Here is a 21,824-nt window from a genome sequence, read left to right as displayed (position 1 = left end):
ATCAGTCAATAATACTTGAGATTATGTATTGTGCAAATATCTTATTTGAAACAGGCACTCAATTTGGGGGTTAGTTTATTATAGGTTAGACTCAATGTCAGTAGTGAAATGGGAGCAGATGTTTTTCTGGAGCAGGCCCCTTGCATCTTGATTTGGAATGCTGATTGTGTTCTCAGTTGTAGCTGCTGAGAGTAGTTCAGCATCCTCACCCTCATAAGCCTTCTAGCCTGTGTAGGGCTCTGTGGTTTTGTCTTACTTTTTTGACATATTATCCATTTAATTCTTAAGACAACCCAGTGAGATGGCATTTATTATAATCATCACTTAACAGGTGAGGAAAGCAAGGCTTAGAAAGATTAAGTGACTCAGTTCCATGGTGGCTCAGATGGTAAAGAATCTGCCTTCAGTGCAAGAGACTGGGTTTAATCCCTGGGTCTGGAATATCCCCTGGAGAAGGAAATGGCACCCTACTCCAGTATTCTTGCCTGGGAAATCCCCTGGACAGAGGAGCCCAGTGCAAAGAGTCAGACATGACTAAGCAATAACACTAGTATCATGCAGTTAGACTTGGGATTTGAACCAAGTCATCCTATTGAAATGTTAGAGTGATTTTAAGAATTTTGTCCTGCCTTCCTGTTCACTGTTTTTCAAAATGTGGCCCTTGGGTGTTCCCTGGGATGCCTGCAGAAATGCAGTTTCCATGGTCTGCATCCCACTCAGTGAATCAGAATCTCTGAGGGTGGGGAAGAGTGGATCTTATGTATTTCTTGTGTACAATAAATTGTGAAAAGTTTGGCTTCCCTAGGTTTGTGTCTGTTGAAATTGATGATGATACCATACATTTCTGGTATATTCCTACAAACCTGAATAATTAGCACTCATGTTGGATTTCAAAGTACAGTTGCTTTATTATTTTCCCATATCATAAATCGACAGCTTAAGGTCAGATCACCCAAGGTGATCAGATTACCCAAGAATAACACTGGCATCACATGAAAAGAGTTAAGATGGTATGCCCATGAACATATTTTAACAGTTATATAATTATTTTAATGTGCAGTAGAAAAACTGGCACATCAGACTTGTGATTTAATAGATGGATATTATTGCTTAAAGCCAGGCAAAATATGAAAAAAGAGTGGATTTAAAGTCAACATAAATACTAATATTAGTATTACAGGTGACATGCAGGTATAGCAAGCCAGACTTGCACAGGTGGTATATAAGATGCCAGAAGTTTGGAGAACATTGTCCCTGTTGAAAGAGTAGATAGCTATTATGTGAATTACAGATTAACTAAATTAATAAATGTGTGCCTTAATACCAAGTCATCTTGAAGATTTACCTGATAATTAAGGCTACTAGAAGAAATGTAATAAAATGTGTTCTTTGCCCACCCTACTACTAACTCAGTTGCTTCCATTTTTAACAGGCTAAGAAAGAGTACAAATCTCTCCCTTGAATTTGTCAAAACATTTAAGAACAAGATCTGAATGTAATGTTCCAAAGATTAGATGAAAAAAATAGTCATAAATTGTAATGAAACATTTTTAGGAACTGTTAGCAGAAGTGACAAAGTTGATGAGCTTCCATTGTTTGCAAAGCAGAACTAGGTCAAGAAGAGGGAACATGGTGGAGCCATACAGACTGTACTGGTTAGCTTTGTAACCTTGTATAACCTCTGAGTATCACTTTCCTTTTGTGTAAGGATAAGAGTTTAGATTAGATTTAAAGCCTCTAAATTCCTTTCTTTCTAGAACATTCTTCAATTGTGTTTTGTCCAAAAGGATTTGATTCTGGCCAGCCTTCAGGAAATTAGGACACCATAGTTTTAATGTGATCATTCTCTTTCCTCTGGCTCCGACATCACCGTCACGAACACCACCATCATCATCACCCCTCTGTCCCTCCTGTTTCTGCTGCTCTCGTCACCACACACACAGTAGCTAGATCTCTTCTTTAAATATTCTGAAGAAAAAGGAGAAAATGGAGAGGGTCTTGTACTAAATTTAATCATTTAGTAAGTTAGTACAGTGACTAAATTCTGGATCCTAAACAAAAATTTCCAGAAGGGCTTTGGAGGGAAGTGGGATGCCGTGTGTGGAGAAGGCTTCATTATGCTTGAGCTTGGTCTTAGTTAATATTTCTTAAATTGAGTACAAGTCTAGAAAGAGCGAAGTTTGAGCATGATCATTTTTAATCCATGGGCATAATCCACTTTTGATAGCTTGGCCTCATGATCTGTTTATTAAATCAGAGGTTGCAAACACAGATGTCTACAAGGGAGAGCTAACAATCTAAACAGACATGGGTGAAAGCTGTGGAGAACTGGAGACTGCAGTGTGTCCCCTTAGAAACAATTTAATTATAAAAACAAACATGCTCCTGCCTGTTTGAGCAACAGGCCTCCAGTTTGTAATCACTGTAATGGCAGAGTACTGTCCTATCTCTCGGGATTACTTGTAGGTAGAATTATTTCTTAAAAATATCAAGGTTTGGGCTTCTGCTTCTGGAAAGATGGAGCAGATGTACTTTTTCTTATTTTGCACTCTCAGTATAAATAAATATCCTGGACATGATCTATAAGATAAACAAAAGAATGCCCTGAAAGGTAGAAAGAAGGAGGCAGACTGGTTAGGGACCTCAGGACCCAGGGAACAATGGGGTGGTAATGTCCCTGTTTTTTTTTTTTTTAACCACATATGTCTCAGACTTGTTGCCGAAGAAGCCAGCAACCCAGAAATGCCAATGGGTGCAGACAACAAAAGCCTAGTCTCTCTTTCCGAAGGACAGGAATGGGGCAGCTGAGTAGAAAGAAAACTTTTAGACACTAACCATTGTGCTCCAGCCAAACACCATAGAAAAAGCTGCAGCCCCACACCCACCAGCAAGGCCAAGTGGGGAGCCTAGGTTCCACTCACCAGGCTGCAACGAGGCACACCAAGCATGGTCCCTGTGGTGTTGGGAGGCCTGGTGGACAGTCAGGGTTTTTAGCACCACCCAGCATCTGGGAAGCCACACCCCCACTGTGGTATCGGTGCTATCAGTCAGGTGTGCTCCTGCAACTCCCAGCAGGGCAGGTATCAGCAGAAGCCTAACTGGACCCTGGAACTCTCACCCCCACCCAGAAATAACTAGGAGACCCCTGGCCTTTGATGTCAGTGGGGACCAAGAGGGGAAATTGAACTTGTACCCCAACCCACCTGTAATGAGGCACTGCTCCCCACCCACCTCCTGCTTGAGCAGTGGCAGAGAAACAGCTACAACAGAAGGGTTAGGTAAGACCCACACTCTTATGATATTCAAAATGGCCAGGTTTCCATTGAAAATCACTCATAATACCAAGAGCCAGAAAGATCTCAAACTGAATGAAGAGAATCAGTAGATGCCAAAACTGAGATGACAGATTTTAGAATTCTGTGAAAAAGATTTTAAAGAAGCCATCATAAAATTGCTTCAATAAACAATTACAGATATGTTTGAAACAATAAAAACATAGAAAGTGAGAGACAAAAAATAGGAGTTTCAGCAAGGAATATGAGGTAAGAACCAAATGGAAAATTTAAAACTGAAAAATACAATAATGAAAAAACAACCCCCCAAAAAACACACAAAAAAAGAAAAACACTAAACCCTCAGTGGATTGTTTCAACAGCAGAATAGAGAGGGCAGAGAAAAGAATTGAATGAATCTTGAGGGGATTACACAGAGTAAAAATGCCACTCCCAAAAGGTCACATGCTGTAAAATTTCATTTGTGTAGTGAAAGTGTGTGAGCCGCTCAGTCATGTCCAACTCTGCGACCCCATGGACTGTAGCCCGCCAGGCTCCTCTGTCCATGGAATTCTCCAGGCAAGAATACTGGAGTGGGTTGCCATTCCCTTCTCCAGGGGATCTTCCTGACCCAGGGATCAAACCTGGCTCTCCTGCATTGCAGGTGGATTCTTTACCATCCGAGATTTCAGGGAAGCCCTTCATTTGTGTAACATTCTTGAAATGACAAAATTATAGAAATGGAGAACAGATTAGTGGTTGCCGGGGCCTGAGAAGGGAAAGGGCTGGGAGGGAAGTGGATGTGGCCATAAAAGAGCAACGTTAGGTGATGAGGAAATTGTTCTGCATCTTGGCTGTGTCAGTGTCAGGGCCCTGGTTCTGGTATTGTTCTGTAGTTTTGTAATACACAACTAAAATTTGGTGACATGGTACATGGAATCTCTTAATCTTACAAATGCTTATGAATCAACAGTTATCTCAAAATTAGAAATAAAATTTTTAAAAGATCAAGATTTTATAGACTGCTGAATGACTCTATATTGCATGTAGAATAAATTTTGATTAATATTTCCAACAATTCATGATATATCAGAAGTATTATTTAAATGAAGCATATAGTTATGCAAATAAAGATGTTAGAATGTTTTTACTCCACTATTACAGTCTTTTTGTGGAAAGAAACTCTTAGAGGCATAGGCTCAAAGATAACACATTTATTAAAAAACTGCTATTTGACTTAGGATCATATGGTTTTTCAGAAAGGTCATAAAATTTGGAGTTGGGGCACCTTGCCTTGAGTCCCACCCTGTACCTGACTAGCTGCTCAACAAGTTACTTTATCTTGCTGAGCCTCAAGTGTTCTCATCTGTAAAGTGGATGTTATAGCGGAGGTTTAATGTATTAAAATGGCAGCATATGTGTGAAATGCATGCAGTGCTCATTTATGGTATGCTATTACTCTATGAAAATGTATATGATATGTAAAAATGAGTACAACAGGAGTGTATTATAATTGCTGAACACAGGCCCACTTCCAAAAATGTGATGTGAGTACCTAATGTGCACAGGGGCTGGGCTGCTGCATGGAGTTCATAATAGAGGAAAGAGACTCAAAAAAATACAGTACAAGTTGAACTGTGGTGAGTGTTGCAACAGACAAGGACACAAGGTGTGGTGGGAGGAGCCAGACAGGCAGAACAGGGCATCCTGGGCATGAAGCCTTGAGGCCCTTGGTCAGCCAACTCAGAAAGGGAACAGGTTTAGGTGGGGCTGTGTAGAGATGAAGAGCATGGCACTGACACCAGTCAGCTTAGGTCGGAATCCCCACCCACTTAGAACACTTGTGACACCAGATGTCTGGGTTTGTTCCCACACTGGCAAATTCTCCCACACCAGATGCGTGTTCTACAATTCAATTTGGTTGTGATACTCACCGGAGTTAGTGCAGACCCCACAGGTTAAGGGCTCAGCCCACAAAACTTCTCACTTCAGTTGTCCAGTTTCAGGTAGTGGGTTCCCAGGTTACCTGGAACTTCTGCTTGGCTTGGCTACAAATTGGGGGGTGCCCACAACTCCCTCCCTGAGTTCATTCATTTGCTATAACAACTGACAGAACTCAGGTAAACAGGTTTACCAGTTCCTTATAGGATAAATGATGTAAAAAAATGATACAGCCTGTGCAGCTGCCTGAGGTCTTGAGGGCCATCAGCGCTGGTTGCAGGATTTGACTCCTGAGTTGTGCTGATTGCTGCCCTCCACCCCCACACCGAGTTTTCTGAACTCTTCCAAAGAAGCCTAAGTGGCTGCTAGGGTTTGGGAACTGGTCAGGACCTCACAGCCATTCGTAGATTCCTCTCCTTTTGTACGTGTAGAAACTGAGGCTGGGTAAGGGCACACAGAGAGAGGCTGCAGGCCTCCTGCTTCAAACCTCTGCTCTCTATCTTTGATCAGAATCACGTTCACATGTAAGGCCCAGGGATGCTGCTTGTAGTGCTGTTTATTAGTTGTCAATTGTTACTATCTCTTTATAGACAAAACATTACAAAATTAATTGCAGTTTCAGAGCAAATGTGAAAATAAACATGCTGGAGTGGAGGTCTGAAGGGAGCAAGGAGAAGTGAGGGAAGAGGTCATACTGTTGCTTTCTTCACCCACCCTCGAGAGAGTTAAGAGGGAGTGGAGGTACATTGGATGGCTTTAGTTCCTGTGCATTAATTACAGTGGCACCACACTGAGGTGGTGCAGCAGACTATCTGGGTATAAGTACTTGCTCTACACCTTGAACTTGGCCAGATTACTTAACTGTGCCTTGGGTTTCTCATCAGAAAATGGGCCCATGATAGTTTTTATCTCACAAGGTTGTTCCGAGAATAAAATGAGTTAGTACATACAAGGTTCCTAGAAGAATGGCTGTCACCGAAAACTCATTTCATGATTTTTTTGAAATGATGCAGCTGCTGCAGAAGGACAATAAAAGGACTAGAAATTACAATTTCAATCAGCAGATTGGGAAGAGGGAGGGAGTAGTGTGAGAAAGCATGTTCCCTCATCTAGCTAGGTTACTAGCTACTGTTTGAAACTGACAAGTCAAGAAGTAGTGGTATCATTCACACAGTATACAGTGAAACTTTCCAAACTCTTCCACAATTTTATAATTTATGTTCAGTTTTTGTCATCATTTAAAAATTCTGGTAATATGATTTATGTTATAGTTGGATAATATACAAATGTATATAGATCTTAAGTTGCATGTCAACTCTCTACCTAAAAAATGTTCTTACCTTAAAGGAAATTTTTATGATTTATATAGCAAAGCAAATTTGGAACTTAAGTTACATACACACACACACACACACACACACAGACATGAAACTATTACCTTTTATGAATTTTCACCTTATATAATGATTTTTATAAAAAATTCATATATGTTCTAGGAATGTGCTAGTCACAATGCTCACTTTATCTCGTAAGTCATGATACTCCCTATCCCTATATCTCATTGAAATAAATAATACCTCAATCTTTTAGACATTTGTGCCTCATCACTGAACTCTTCTGTTGTTTCTAATTATAAATACTAAAACTAAGTGTTAAGTAATACATCATTTTCATGGTATGCTGTGTATGTATGTGTGAAATGTACTGCTGGAATTTAATGCAATTTTAGTTATGTTTCTGAAATAGATGAATAAATATTAACTAAGTAAAAAGAAAAGTAGTGATGTAACCATATTTATGGTTATGGAGGCATAATTTAAAAAATTCTCATTAAATGTGGTTATCACTGACAAATGAAGCTGGGGAGGGGAGCCTTTCTATTTTGACTTTTCATTACCATGGATGTCCTATTTTGAGTTTTTTTCAAAATTAACATAAGCATGTATATTATGTATTTTGTACTAACTCTTCTGTTGTAATTCACAAATGATAAATGTCACATATTTAAAGTATACAGATTGATGCGTTGTTGATAGGTGCCCCCTTGTGGCACTGTCACCACAATTAGGATAAACATATTCATCACCACCACCTCCTCAAAAAAGGGGCAGATTTAAGCTTCTTAGCCTAAACAGTCTATATTTAGGAACTTCTGGGCTTTAATTCCCTTTGAGCTATAGCATGCCTTAGTTCAGACACTTTTTTTACTTCAAAGAGTATTTTCTCTTAATAGCGCTACAATGATGTTTTTTGAAGTGTGTCCTCATATTCACGTGATCCTCTTATCTATCCTGAGTAAAACCTATGAAGCTAATAAGAACCTCCAGTGATTTTTTTTCTTTAAATGATGTTTTCCATAGAACCTTCAGCATTCTATCGTATGTAATGATGATTGGATTTCAGAGTTGAGAGTGGGGAACAGATGATTCAAGCCTCCCTCAGACTGTTAGCACTGTTCGCTTTTCAGAAGTTCCATTGGTTCTCTGAGCCATTTCCCGAATGCTCCATGTGCAGCAGTCGGGGCTGGGCTAACGTGAGGGAGGCAACTTCTCCCTCTGGGGCGGCCACATCAGGGGGTTTAATTCTGGAGTCCCAAGTGCAAATTGGAAATAGAATCCCTATAGAAACCAGATTAAGATTGTGCTTAACTAGGCTTTGTGATCCCATTAACACCATGGCTGAGCTGTGCTCCGTGCCAGCTGTGGACGCTTTTGTGGTTTCTTGGTTCGGTTTTGTTTTGCTTTTCTGTGGGCTGGTTTGGGAGCAGAACCACCTTTTTATATCATTGTTTCTATGGGGAAAATGTGTTCAGTATTCCAAACAGACACACAAATGAACTTTTCAAACACAACCTGTTCACACTGTCTTGTAATAGCCCTTGACACAAGGGGTTTGTGTTTAAAATAATGTAGTTTGTCTTAGGCTAAAGGCGATAAGTTTCTCCAAATCATAGACTTGCCTGCAAATTACAGGATAAATGTGTTAGGATTGATTGGATATTGAATGAAACTTAGAGGGCAAACATGTTAGGATTGACCTGCTGGGTTTTATTTGGAGTATTATGATGTTTCTTAGAGCATGGACTGGCGAACTTAACAGCATCTTTCACAGGTCAATAGTGATGTGTCCATGATGATGATGTTCTGTGTTTTAACTGACAGGTTTTCAGGAGGCCTGATATAAGGGTAAGGATATTTGGTTTTCAGCACATGGGCCTCCGCCTTGTGTGTCTCTGTGCTTTATCAGACACTTAGTCTATTTAGTATTCTTTGCCTTCTCACTGGTTTTATTATTCACTCAGATCAATTTGCTCTGCTGTGTCATAGCTTTCAGTGTTCACTAGAAATGCTTTATTTGTTATGATGTTTTCATATGCGAAAAAGCCAGTGTGTGTGAGGGCAGGATGCTAAAATTGTTTCCAGTGTGCAATACTGACTTTTGTTGTGTTACAGGAATTCTGACCAAGTGGGTATTCATGGCATGGGGTTTATAAGTCTAGGCCTACAGAGTCCTGTTCATTTAACCTTGTTCATCACATAATTCATGCTAGAGTATTTATTAACAAGAAAAACAACAAAGTGGTCAGTTGTCCATCCTGAGTAGGCAATCTAAGATTTCAAGTCTTGATTACAAGATCAAGTAAGATTTCATGTTTGCATGCTGAATCCCAAAAGCAGAAGTGCTAATCTTGAAGATGAATTTAGCAAAATCAGCCCCATTTAGTATTTCTTAAAATACAGATGTAGCTGTTATGGCTAGTGGATTATAGTTTATATTTTCCTCATGATTTTCCTTCCCTTTATTTCAGAATATTCATAAAGCAAGACAAAGATTGGTAATGTGCATGCATTTAAACCTGAGTATCAGATGTTGAAAATTAACCTTGTTCCATTAAATGAAAACAATGTGGATTTTGACAGATTCATTTAGTGACTTTGGTTTTAAACTTTTAAAAATAAGCAGGTTAAATCAAACTCTTGGATTCTAGTTGGTTTATCTTTGTTTAATTTTGTTTTCACCATGTTTTCTTTTGCTCATGGGAATCATTTTCTTTCATTGATTCACATTGTTACCTATTAGTGTTTGGCTTTACACTTGCATGGACTTTGAAATGCTATGTGGGGTTTTTGTTTTGTTTTTTTTTTTTTTTTTTGGTTGTTGTTTGGTCATTCATTCTTTTGTTTTTAAAATTTTTTATCAAAGAATGATTCCATTTTCTTTGTATTAAAAAAATGGAAATTAAAAAAAACTGGCTGTGTTTAACAATTTGCCCTGTTCTGAAGGGTAGCAGTACCAACTATGTACTAAATTCAACCTGATGATAAAGTATAAAAATATTTTAAGTAGCTATTTTATTTTACTGACAAAAATGAAAGGCGGGGAAGAGTAAATTCTTTTATAAAGCTTTGCTACTTATTCACTGATTGCCTTTTAAAGAAATATAGTCCTTGGGATCAAGGTTTCTTGAAGGAAAAATATATTGATGATAAATTTTAATATTTTCAGCCTCAGAGACTTGATATAACTTTTATAAGGGGTTATAAGTTTGTCATCTTCAATATTCATGCTCATTATATCACAGGCTAAACTAAAAGTCCAAGTTTTTAGAGTTTCAAAAACTCATTCTAAAAAGAAATTAAGAATAGTAATACATGTAAAGGAATTGGAAAATTTAGATAAAGATATGTGATATTTTAGTTATTTCTTTGAAGCACATTGATACTGTAGTTAGAAAGATTTAATATGATTTTGAGTCATAAATCACAGTATTTAATTAGCAATAAGCAATAAGTAACAGAGCATTTGTATGTATCTGCATATGTATGACCCCAACATGTGATATGCACATGTACATGTGTGGAAATGTTGTTAATTCCAGTGGCATTGACTTCTGGGCAACATAATAGTTCCTTTTAAAAACACATGTCTACGAACCGCCTTTGGATTTTGTCTGGATTTTGGTCGTTGCCCGGTCTCTGTGGTCTGTTTTCTTTTCTATGAGCATGTTATGCGTCTGTGATTTTGATTCTTTGCTGTACGCTGCAGTATTGCTTGATTTTAAGAAGACAGTACATTCTGTGTAACCCATGATGTTTGTTTGCTTTTCATTTTACACCCCAACACAAACACAGTGTAGGTACTCCATTTTAGGCAGAGGATGCTATAGATGGCCCCCACGTTCTTTCCTTAACTCCAAGGGGGAAAATGTTGGGATTTGCAAAACCATGAAAGGTGTGTTACATGCTTAGTGTCTCTTTAAGAAAGAACTTCTGTCCTTTCACCTGTCTGTTTGCACGTGTTTCTTTTTCCCCCCTTTGCCTTTTCTTGTCCATGCACCTGGTGCTGTGCAGGAGATTCAGGAAGAACACAATGGCTACCCTTCTGAAGCTGAAGCTGATCAGGTGGCAAGTTGTACATGTTCATCTGTTTGTAGTTACAGACCGTGCATTTAGAAGCCATTTCATATTAAATTTCTAGGCAACCAGCAAATGCTTTTTCCACTACAGTAGCACTCTCCTGTCCAAGTTTGGTAGATTCCATTATGACATTATTTGCAAAAATTGGTTTATCCAACATTTTGTCAACCAGAAATTTGTTCATCTCTGCCTCTCAGTTTTCCCAAGTAGATTTACTGACAGGAATAATGAGCCTCAATCACAACACGATTCTGAAGCGCCTTCACGAAGACTTAGAGGGGCAGATGCACACACTCAGGGTGCTCCTCAAGGGTGCAGACTTTGCTTTATTCAAATTTGCAGGGTCTGTACCCAGCACAGCACCTGGCATGCTGTAGGTGTTTATGGAATGAGTCCATGTATTTTGTAGGAGAAAAAAAAATCATTCATCGAGGTTTCTTCAGTACTTACTCTTTACTCAGTACCTCTGGACTCTGGAGAGATTTAATGCAGCAGAGCTTTCCCCAAAGCTTATGTAGAAACTGAGTATATGAAACCTCTAGAGGAGCCACTCCAGGGAAGCATGGCAAACTCCCAGTGCTCAGCTGTCCCTTAGCCCAGCCCACCCTCCTTTGGTGACCCTGGAAGTACCTTGCAGAGGTCGATTTGAAAACCACTGCTTTCGGCAGGCCACTGTTACAGAAACTATCCGCCCAGCAGCCTGGGTTCAAGAGAAGGAGAAAGGAGTGGAGATCCAGCAAGTTGGTGACCTTCTGGGTCACCAGCAGAGGGCTGGGCTGAGATCATCAGAGAGAATTCCTCAACCGGGCAACACTTGGAGCAGAGGCCCTAAGAGGACTGGGTGTATTCACGAGACATATTTTATCCATAAGAACATTCCTCTTTGATGATGTACATGGGTTGGATAAATCAAGGGTCAAATCATGTCCTGTGCAACTTGGAAGTTGCAGTCAAAGCTTAATATAGCACAAGTGTGCGTCCTATCTAACACCGGCTTTTTAGAGGGAATCTACTGTCCTTGCAAAACAATGAGGCTTTAATAAAGATCCATTCTCCTCTCGAATTCCTATGCTAAAGCTGAATGTCTTTCCTGTACACAGTGAACCTTTTATAGGGAGATCTGAAGCAGTGGGATCAATGATTTGTTTTATTCTGATAGTTGCTTTTTCATCATGTACAAAGCATGTCCCAGATTTAACTATTTTTTAGTGAGAGGTTTGTCTCTATCCCATCAACACGTCATGCCTCATATAAATGCACAAATATTTCACACCAGATTTAATGTGACTGTTAGAAGAGGAACCTTTGATCCCTAGCCTCTATCTTGAGAGTCTTGTACATTCTCAAAATGGTCCAGTCACTGCTGCCTCCCATCAACGGCATCTGATTAGTTAGTCCTGGGTTGAGGACTTGAAAGTGTGTGAAGTGACTTTTTATAAAGTGAATCAGACTTTCCTCCACCTCTTCCAAATTCAGTTGATTAGAACAGCTTGCTTTAGTAAATATATCTAAAAATAACCTATTCCCATTTATTTTTGAATATCAGTTAATGATTTTAAGTCTATATGATAATATTTAGCCATTAAAATAGGCTTTAAAAGTGTAACATTTGAAGTTATTAAAAACTTGAATATTGATTAAAATAGCTTTCTCACTTTGTAACTATATTATAAAATCAGTCACTAGCTTAGGCAATAAATTAAAGAAAGCAGACTTTCAAAATAAGGCTTCTGTGAAGATTGGTGATTTTTAGTGTTTCTAAAACTGGACATTGAAAAGTATAAATATTGGTTTATGCTTTATTGTGTCAAAGATGTATTTCCAAAACGGGTATGAGTATAAATCCATCCACAAATACTTCTCTGTGTCCCCTTTAACAGTTTTCTGCATCCCTAAAAATGTTGATTGAGAAATGTCTTAAAAACCAATCTGGACTAAAAGTTTAAACTGAGTAAAATTGCTTGGAGGTGACGATGAACACTAATCTTTAGGAGGAGGTTGGACTGTGTCATTTTGTGCCCTCCCCAAACAAACATCATTTGACCAACATTTAGCATCGAATTTACTCTTTATATTTTGACATTTTCCCTTCTTATTTTATAAAATTGGATGAACCTACTATATATAGTGTTTTTAAGTGGACCTTTAAGACCCTTTATAAAATATATTGAAGTATTCTTGTAACTGTGAAAAATAATTATTTTGAATTTTCAATAATTTTGAGTAGAATTATAAAAGATACCAGTTTTAGTATTTTGCTTCATAAAATTATGTTGAAAACTTAGGACTATCTACTCTGTTTTCTGCCGAACACTAGTGGCCTCCTGATGTTAACAGGTATTTTTTGGAGAAAGCAGCCCCTGATGGACGAGGTAGGGGAAATGCAGCATACTTTAGCGCCTTCTGGCGGATTCAGCCTGCATTAACATGCTAAAGATTTGTCTCACTAAAAAAAAAAAAAAAAAAGAACCCAGCTAAACTTGTTTCCTTTAACCCAGCATTTCCCAAACTTTTCTAAATAAGTCCTATTCTCATCTCCTGGGAATTTAGTACTCTATGAAACACAGCTTGGGAATTGCTGGAGTTTTGAACACCTTACTCTTATTCATGACACATTATGTCAGAGATGCCTGGAAAAAGTGACCAGTTTCCTTGGCAGCATCTCACAGGGTGGCAGTACCTTGGAATAGGCACGAACTTAAGGCTGTGGTCCCTAGATTTGTAGTTCAAGAACACCATTTTCTCAGATCCCCCGAGTTATTTGGTGCTATCCAACCAAGCTTGCCAGAGACTGGCTCTACTGGTCCATAGTGCCGATCTGGACATTTAGAAATGTGGGCATGTATCCTTCCAGCCATCCAAGACATCCTTTTCCTGGTGATATTGTAACAGGAACCCTGAGACCTCTTTAGGAATTTGCTCGGTAAGCGTGGAATTAGCAGTGTGAACTGACTGGGGAGAAAAGCCTGATGAACAACACACCCTGGTCCACAGGAGTGGATAAAATACTCTTGTCTGCCAGATGAGGGCACATTCTCGTAGCGTGTATACACACTGACAAGCACACTCACCTGTCCTCCCTCCTACACTTTGTGTAGCTGCAGGTAGCTGGGTTGGAGTAGGGAAGCTTTCTTATTTTATAAAATAAGGCTTTATAAAGTAGGGCTTTCCTTAGTAAGAGACCCTCCCTGCTTTCTTAAATTAGACTTTGGGGTTTCCCACACATTCTCATAGCTGGGCCATTTCTACAGCTGCTTAAGCATCTGCATCTAATATTGATTTTATTTGTACTAGTTTCACGCTCAGAAGGTAACCTTTTTTGACCTTATTTCCAAATTCTGGAGGCACCTTGTAATAGCTGTCTGTGTAGTGATTACAGTATCTATTTGTCATGTCAAACCATCTCTGTATTAATGCTTTCTAACTGTGAACTTTAAGTATGTGTAACAATTTGCTAGACTATGCAGCATGGTGTCCTGTGATGCGGAGCTTTGAAATTGTCTTGTAAGGGGAGGGGGGCATACATTTTGCATGCTTCTGTAGCCTCGTAGCAAGAGCACAGAGCACTACCATTCTTCCCAGGTCTACAAATGGAAAGGGAGATTTACTCGTGTTTGGTTTCTTGCCAGGCTCTAAGGGATGGAAATAAGCTGGCACAGATGGAAGAAGCACCACTTTTCCCAGGAGAATCAATCAAGGCCATTGGTAAGTTTAACGAGTACATTTTGCTCATGGAGATCCGTAAAATGACATGGCACATTACTCGTAAGCACAGGTGATGTATGTGCTGGAGATCAGCCAGATCCATTTAATTTGGGGACAAATGGATGAGACCTTGCCCTTCTTCATGTCATCATGACCTTAAGAGACAAGGGACTATAGAGGATCCCTTGAAGCTCCGAGCGAGTCTCGGGTGGCAGTACCAATAGAAGAAGGGCCCAACTTTGTCCCATGAGCTGAGGCAGGTGAGACTCTCATGGTGATGTCACTTCAGTGATTTGTTGGAAGCCTTCACTAGAAGGAAAAGGTCCTGAGGGATGATCCACATCGTACTTTCAACAGCAATCTTGAGATCTTGGCAAAGAAATTTTAGTGGCCTTTACAAGTCCAAAAAGTACAATTTTAGTGCAGGAAAAGGGCATGTGTGCCCACCCTGGATTATAAGGGCAGAGGTCTGCAGTAGATGGCTAGGCATTTCAGCAGGCAGTCCACTGTGCCGGGCTGGGTGTGAGGGCAGCCAGCTGGGACCACTTCACCTCACAACTGCCAGGGTTAGGGTTGACAGCCTCGTTTGTGAGGCTCACTGTAGCCTTCTTCCCTCCTGGCTCCCTCCCAAAGGTGCGTGCCTGGTCCCAGAACACAGTCATGTTGTGTTTGAGTAGCTGGGCTCTCCTGCCAGGACCTTCACACACACATCCTTCCTCTGTGATAGCCTACTCTGTGGCTCTGGGCTCTGTTCATCCCAACCTGAGTTTTGAAACGGTTTCTCTCTTGGGCTTCGGGAACTTCATCCACTCCTGGTGCTCCACCGGCCTTTCTGGCCTTTCCTCCTCTAGGAGTGTTTCTAGCCCTGCCTCTGTGTTGTTTTGGGGATTATGGGACTAAAATGCAGAGCTAATTCTGTTATGCCTCTCCTTCTACTCCAGACAAACAGACTACACAGATTTAAAGTGAATGTGAAGAGTTTTGACACATTTATACACCTGGGAAACCACCATCACAGTCAAGATAATGAACATACTTATCACCTCCTAGAAGTTTCCTTAGGTCCCTTTATAATCCCTCTCACCCATGCCTTCTGCCCCTTTCCCAAGCTTTAGAGGGTTGTTGATATTTTCTAGAGTTTTATAGAAATGGAATCATTGAGTATGTCCTTATGTCTGCTTATCCCATTCTGCTTAATTATTGTGATATTCACCCATATTGTGAGTGCTACGGTCAACAGTCATTCCTTTTCATTGCTGAGTCATATTCCATTGTGTGGATACATCACAGTGTGCTGATCCATTCACCTATTGACAGACACTTAGGTTGTCTCTGTTGTTTGGCTATTACAAATAAACTGCCATGAACTCTGATGAACAAGTCATCTCTGGCCTCATGTCCCATTGTCCTCATGCACCCTTGGACCCAGCCACACTAACCTCTGGCAACTTGTTGACCTCTCCTCCCTTCCCCTTCCCTAGCCTCCCTGCTAAATTAAGTCATTCCTTTGCTGAGCTCTTATCACATCAAGTCCACATGGTTCTGATAGCATTTATCAGGCTCTGTGGTGATTTTCTGTGTAGTATCCCTCAGGGTTTACCTGGTGAGTAGGAAGGAATCTTATCATTTATACCTAGAACCCCAACAATAGGAGCCACTCAGTACATAATGAGTTTTATAAAAGTTTAATGTAAGTGTTTTGAGAATTTGGCTGAATGACAGCTTTAGTGCTGTTATTTATCTCCTCGACTCATCAGTAGCTGTGTCCATTCTTGAGCTTTCAGTGGAATGGCACTTTTAGTGGAATAGTACTTTGGGAAGATTGGGAAGATGTGGTATCTTTGTGACTGGTGTGAGCTTCCCAATATTCATAGGCGTTATAAGTGTTGTTGATTTTGATATGAAAGATGTTGCTATTGATACAAACATTAAGAAATATGGAAACTGATGAAGAATTTGAAGCAAAGAAGTCTTTCCCTACTTCATTGACGTGGTTTTTTTTTTTTTGCCATCTGTAAAGCAGCTTTTTGGAGGTGCTTTGGGGGACAGTGTTTAGCTTTAGTTGGTTTTCATTAGTAGTCATTTATGAAATGTAGCCCAAGATCTTCAGAGTTTAATTAATATGTTTTTGAATGTGATTAATTTATCACTCAGGGAAAATGTGAACTATTTGGAAGGAAATGACAAAATGTAACTATTATGAGGCTCTTTACTTAAAACCTCATTAAGTAGCAAATCAGACTTTTGTTTTAAAAATGGAATTTTATTAGAAGACTATCCATCTATGCCTGTATTTAAAGTAATGAAAAAAATTAAATTCCTAGAAAACTAGAATCATGCATTTGTGGAAACTCATGTTAAGATTTATTGAAACACAAGCCATTGGCACTAGATGCTATTTTGGGTTTTTTCTTTCAGTGAAAGACGTTATGTATATCTGCCCATTTGTGGGAGCAGTGACTGGCACCCTGACAGTGACAGACTTTAAGATGTACTTCAAGAATGTAGAGAGAGTGAGTATTTAAAAGTGGGTTTAATTTTTAAAAATGCTACAGAAGAAAGCAAATAATAGAAAAGATAGTAAAAAGTATCCTGAAATCCTATCACTCTGAGAGAGACTGAGAGTCAGTTTTAAAATGTGCCCATTTTAAGATGTGCAAGCAGATTTTGTACGTTGAAAGAAAAGGCCATTAAAGGAACACTCTCATGGGGGTGGGGGGTGGGGTTTAATTATAGTCTCAACATCTACATCAGCAAGCAAGTGATAAATCAGACCTTGGTGTCTTAGCCAGAACCAGGAGGAAAATCAAAGTAACAAGCAAACATGTTTTTAGCCAGCAAAGACTTGAATTGGAAAACTCTGTTGACTGACACTGATTGGCATTCATGTTCATCTGTGAACCCAGGACCCACATTTCATCCTTGACGTCCCCCTGGGAGTGATCAGCAGAGTTGAGAAGATTGGAGCACAAAGCCATGGAGACAACTCTTGTGGCATAGAGATCGTGTGCAAGGTATGGTGCAGAGAGAAACTGAGATGGGGCAGCCAGCTGGAACATCCTTGGGCCTTTGGATAGTAAGAATAATTTGGACGTTAGTCACTCAGATGTCTTCGGGACACAAACCTCTTCAACCCTTCATCAACCAATTCAGACCATTATATAAGCTGTTGAAGTAAACTGCTTCTTTTCTGTTGAAGTGTTCTAATTAACATGGACCTGTAACCTAGGCGGTGACATGATTTGTTACATTTCAGAGAAATCAAGTGGAAAGCAGAGATCAGTATTTTTTTTTGCAGTTTGTCATTATAAGACTAGTTTTCAGTCGGAGACTTCCTAAAGGGACAAAGGGCCTGTGTGTGCTCAGTTGCTCAGTTGTGTCCGACTCTTTGTGACCCCATGGACTGTAGCCTGCCAGACTCCTCTGTCCATGGGATTTTCCAGGCAAGAATACTGGAATGGGTTGCCACTTCCTCCTCCAGGGGATCTTCCTGACCCAGGGATCAAACCCCGTGCATCTCCTGTGTCTCCTGCATTGGCAGGTGAATTCTTTACTACTGAGCTACCCAGGAATCCCTAAAGGGACAACAGTATTCATAAATTCTGTGATTAAAAACACCGTTGAGTTTCTTGTTGGAATTTGCACCTGAGCCATGCTTAATTTGATTTTGTTCCTTTCTTCCAATGGATTAAGTAAAATTTGTGTGACAGCTTTGATGAGGACTAATGATTAAAGATGAATATGAGCCAACTCTGGGCGATGGAGGATGGAGGAGCCTGGCATGCTGCAGTCCATGGGGTTGCAAAGAGTTGGACACAACTGAGCAACTGAACAACAACAAAGTCATTTAAGAAACACCTTAACTGATGCTTTATTCCAGTGACTTTGCCTCGTGGAATACAGTTCACTAACAACCTCACCTAAAATACCAGGCAAGAGATCCTGCCTGCAGCACAATCCAGGTCCCTTCCCAGTTTGGGGTTTGGATTAGATTCCTGCCAGTCTGTCTGCCTCCATCATATCTCTGAGTGAAGCTCTTGCTGGTTGGCCCTAGACTGCAGTTGAACCCATGTTTTCAAATAAGCCTTTACTGTGCTGGGTCGGAAATCTGCTGGCTTCCTAGCATCCCTTGAGCAACACATGGCTGTCCTCCCCTTGGGTCCATGGCGGCAGTCCTGATTCTCCAGGATTCTCCGCAGGCAGAGCAGTGGGAATCCTTTGCAGAACTTAAAGACAGGTCATTTCCCTACTCAGAACTCTTCAGTAGCTGCCCGTTACCCTTGGGCTAGAGGGAAAACACGGAGACCCCGTAGTGTGAGTGGCCTTGCTTTCCTTGGCGGCTCCCACTCCAGCCCACCTCCCCTCATTCTTGCCATCCCCATTCCCATAGTTGCTCTCACCCACCTTGGACCCCGCCAACGCTTGCCACACTCAGACTCCTGGGGCTTCACACATGTTCTGTCTTTGCTGGCAGTGCCATTGCCTCTGAGCTACTGCTGCTGCTGCTGCTAAAGTCACTTCAGTCGTGTCCAACTCTGTGCGACCCCATAGACAGCAGCCCACCAGGCTCTGCTGTCCCTGGGATTCTCCAGGCAAGAACACTGGAGTGGGTTGCCATTTCCTTCTCCAATGCATGAAAGTGAAAAGTGAAAGTGAAGTCGCTCAGTCATGTCCGACTCTTCACGACCCCATGGACTGCAGCCTACCAGGCTCCTCCGTCCATGGGATTTTCCAGGCAAGAGTACTGGAGTGGGTTGCCATTGCCTTCTCCGTAGCTTGGCGGGAGGGCACAGCAGGAAGTTATGTCACTTAGGCAGGTGTCCTGTAGCTGTTTTCCTACGATATTTTTTCTCTGTGTGTGGCCAAGGTGGGCCTTTGTGAAAAGCAGTTTTAAAATGTTCTTCAGTGTAGAATTACCAGGGCCATGCTTAAACAGGTGATACGAAATTCAAAAAGTACAAAAACTGTGTGTAGCAAAAAGTAAGTTTCTTTCCAGCCACCCTGATTCACTCTGTGCAGGCACCCACTGGCACCAGTTTCCGTAGATGACCTCTGCATACAAGCCCATATCTGAAAATGTGAATGGTCGTGTGTTACATTGATTGTTCTGCACCTTTCTTTCCCCACTCAGCCATTATCTTGGAATTCCTTGCTAGCAGTACCTAATGAGCCACTTCTTGTTTTCATTAGCTCTGTAGTATGCCATCAGTGGTACTGTAGTTTATTGAGCCAGCCCCTATTTGTTGATGGGCATTTAGGTTATTTCTATTCTTTCACTGTTGTAAATAATACCACAGCAATACCTTCCTCACTTCCCCAATTGCTTTTGCCTTAATTTGTTTGTGGTCACATTTATTTTCAAATTCTGTGTAAGATTAAAGAATAAGATTCTTGTGTTTTAACAAAGATCATAGGCTTAGAAAAGTCAGGGGGTAGTGCTCAAACCAGTCCTGGGAAGACATTGCACCCTTTGAGCCACCTTGTCAGCCTTGCTCCTGACAACTTCCACTTGGGCTTCAGGCTGACAGCTTGTGTGGCAGGGGGCTTTCAGATACTCATCTTGAGAAGCAACATTGTAATTTCTGGAAGGAAGTCACTGAGAGCCACCCTCTCTACGTGACACAGAATCCTTGCTCCAAGTTCAGAGGAGAAACCTCTGTTGCGTTTCTATTTGATGGATGGTGCAAGTTCCATAATTGACTCTTTGAGCAGCGTAAAGTCAGAACTGATCCTACAGCACACCTTTAGCATAGAACGGCACACCACTTGACGGCCCGTCTCCTATGTACTAACCTTACCCCTGGTTCCATCTGATGAGTTTTCCCCCCTAACACCTCCTCTTTGTTCCATTTTCCTCAATTTATTATCTTGTTGGAGATGTTTTGTAAATTGCCTTTTGTTAGTTGGAGTAAAATGGAGTCCAGTCACCACTCAGTGTCCACCAGGGACTAGTTACAGGACACCCCCTCACCAGCAAATACCAACATCTGGAGATATGAATGCCTGAATATAAAATGGCATCATATTTGTATACAGTCTCTGCACATCCTCCTGTGTACTTTAGATCATCTCTACAGCATTTTAAATACCTAATGCTATGTCAATGCTATGTAAATAGTTTCTTGACAAGTTGTGTGTTTTGGAACTTTTTTCCCCAATGTTTTTGATCCACGCTTGGGTGAATTTGCAGGTATGGAGCCTGCAGATATGGAGGGCCAACTATGTTTTGTGAGAAATGAATAAAAATATTTTGTCTCTTCATACCATGGGGTCTACCTCATAGGTACTCAATACATGTTGAATAAATGAGTTTTGCTAATTGTTTAACAGGATATGAGGAACTTGCGACTTGCTTATAAACAGGAAGAACAGAGTAAACTAGGGATATTTGAAAACCTCAACAAACATGCATTTCCTCTTTCCAATGGGCAGGTAAGTACATGGAAATAACCTTCTTTTTGTGTGGGTCTGAATGTCTTCGTGGCAGTCTAAAAATGTCATGTTTAGTTATTCTTTCTTCCTGAGGTTTCCTTTATTTCTTTTCTCTTTGTTGGTAACTAACATTGACTACTTAAAATGTGTCAGTTCTGTGTAATTATGAAGAAAACTTCAAGTTGGTTGTTTCACAAAATTTTGTAGATTAAAGTAGGACTCAATACATTCAGCTCATAACTGAATGAAAAGCTTTAGTAGTGTACATGTGACATTGCAAAGATGCTGACATGTCTATTTTGTGCTTTTGTATCCAGACACTCTTTGCCTTCAACTATAAAGAAAAATTTCCAGTGAATGGATGGAAAGTTTATGATCCAGTGTCTGAATATAAAAGACAGGTAAAGTGTGCTGCTTATCAATTGGAAAATAATAGGTTGAGCATCTTTTTCCTAAAAGGGTAGAAATGTAGTGGAGAAGAAACCTTTTGCAGTAAGTTGTCCATGGGTGTAACTCACCTCGCCTGTCGGTTCTTCAGCTCTAGACGCCCATTCTCCTTGCACCACACCTTCAGCTGTGCCACTGTTTGTTCTTCCTTTTTTCAGAGGGCAAATGGAGTACCAGGATGAGGGGGAGGGGTTACAAAGAAACCAGCCAGATGGTTTTTATTAGATATTCTGATAGTAAGTTGATTACTAAGGATAAAGCAATGGCTTAAGTTAGATTATAAGACATGGCTACGTCAGTCTGATGGCATTTCTCTACCTAAAAGTTCTTTAGTGCATTGTTAGTTTGAAGATATTCCAATGAGAATGACAAGTTGTGTGTTTTGACAAGTTTGACAAATGTTTGACAAAACATTTGACAATGTTATTTTCATGACATTTACTCTTGGTCCGCACCTTATATTTGGTATGGTGATTTATATTCCTTTAGACATTTTAAAGAAGTTTCTGTTTGTCTAAAGGACTTACGTGGGTATTTTTAAAGAACAACACTATGCTCACTTGTTATAAAAAACATGACAAGAAATACATAGGACTGGAATTCAAGTATA

At 40.3% G+C, this 21,824-nt stretch overlaps 1 protein-coding gene across 11 annotated transcripts in view; it reads left to right on the top strand.

The window, feature by feature from the left end:
- Positions 1-21,824, top strand: part of MTMR1 (myotubularin related protein 1) — a 59,842-nt gene that overhangs the window by 8,634 nt on the left and 29,384 nt on the right. For 2 of the 11 annotated variants that reach the window (XM_070462752.1, XM_070462761.1), the window contains exons 3-10: positions 8,375-8,398; positions 9,022-9,048; positions 10,565-10,618; positions 14,260-14,335; positions 16,754-16,848; positions 17,242-17,349; positions 20,666-20,767; positions 21,085-21,168. In XM_070462752.1, coding sequence (XP_070318853.1) covers positions 8,375-8,398; positions 9,022-9,048; positions 10,565-10,618; positions 14,260-14,335; positions 16,754-16,848; positions 17,242-17,349; positions 20,666-20,767; positions 21,085-21,168 — 570 coding nt within the window. The remainder of the gene's footprint in view (positions 1-8,374; positions 8,399-9,021; positions 9,049-10,564; positions 10,619-14,259; positions 14,336-16,753; positions 16,849-17,241; positions 17,350-20,665; positions 20,768-21,084; positions 21,169-21,824) is intronic. The other 9 variants (XM_070462760.1, XM_070462762.1, XM_070462753.1 and 6 more) reach the window with 8 other exon arrangements.

Source organism: Odocoileus virginianus, unplaced genomic scaffold, assembly GCF_023699985.2.
Source record: "Odocoileus virginianus isolate 20LAN1187 ecotype Illinois unplaced genomic scaffold, Ovbor_1.2 Unplaced_Scaffold_13, whole genome shotgun sequence".
NCBI classification, from domain to species: Eukaryota; Metazoa; Chordata; class Mammalia; order Artiodactyla; family Cervidae; genus Odocoileus; species Odocoileus virginianus.
The sequence above is the reverse complement of the archived record's forward strand: the minus strand, read 5'-3'. Positions and strand labels throughout refer to the sequence as shown.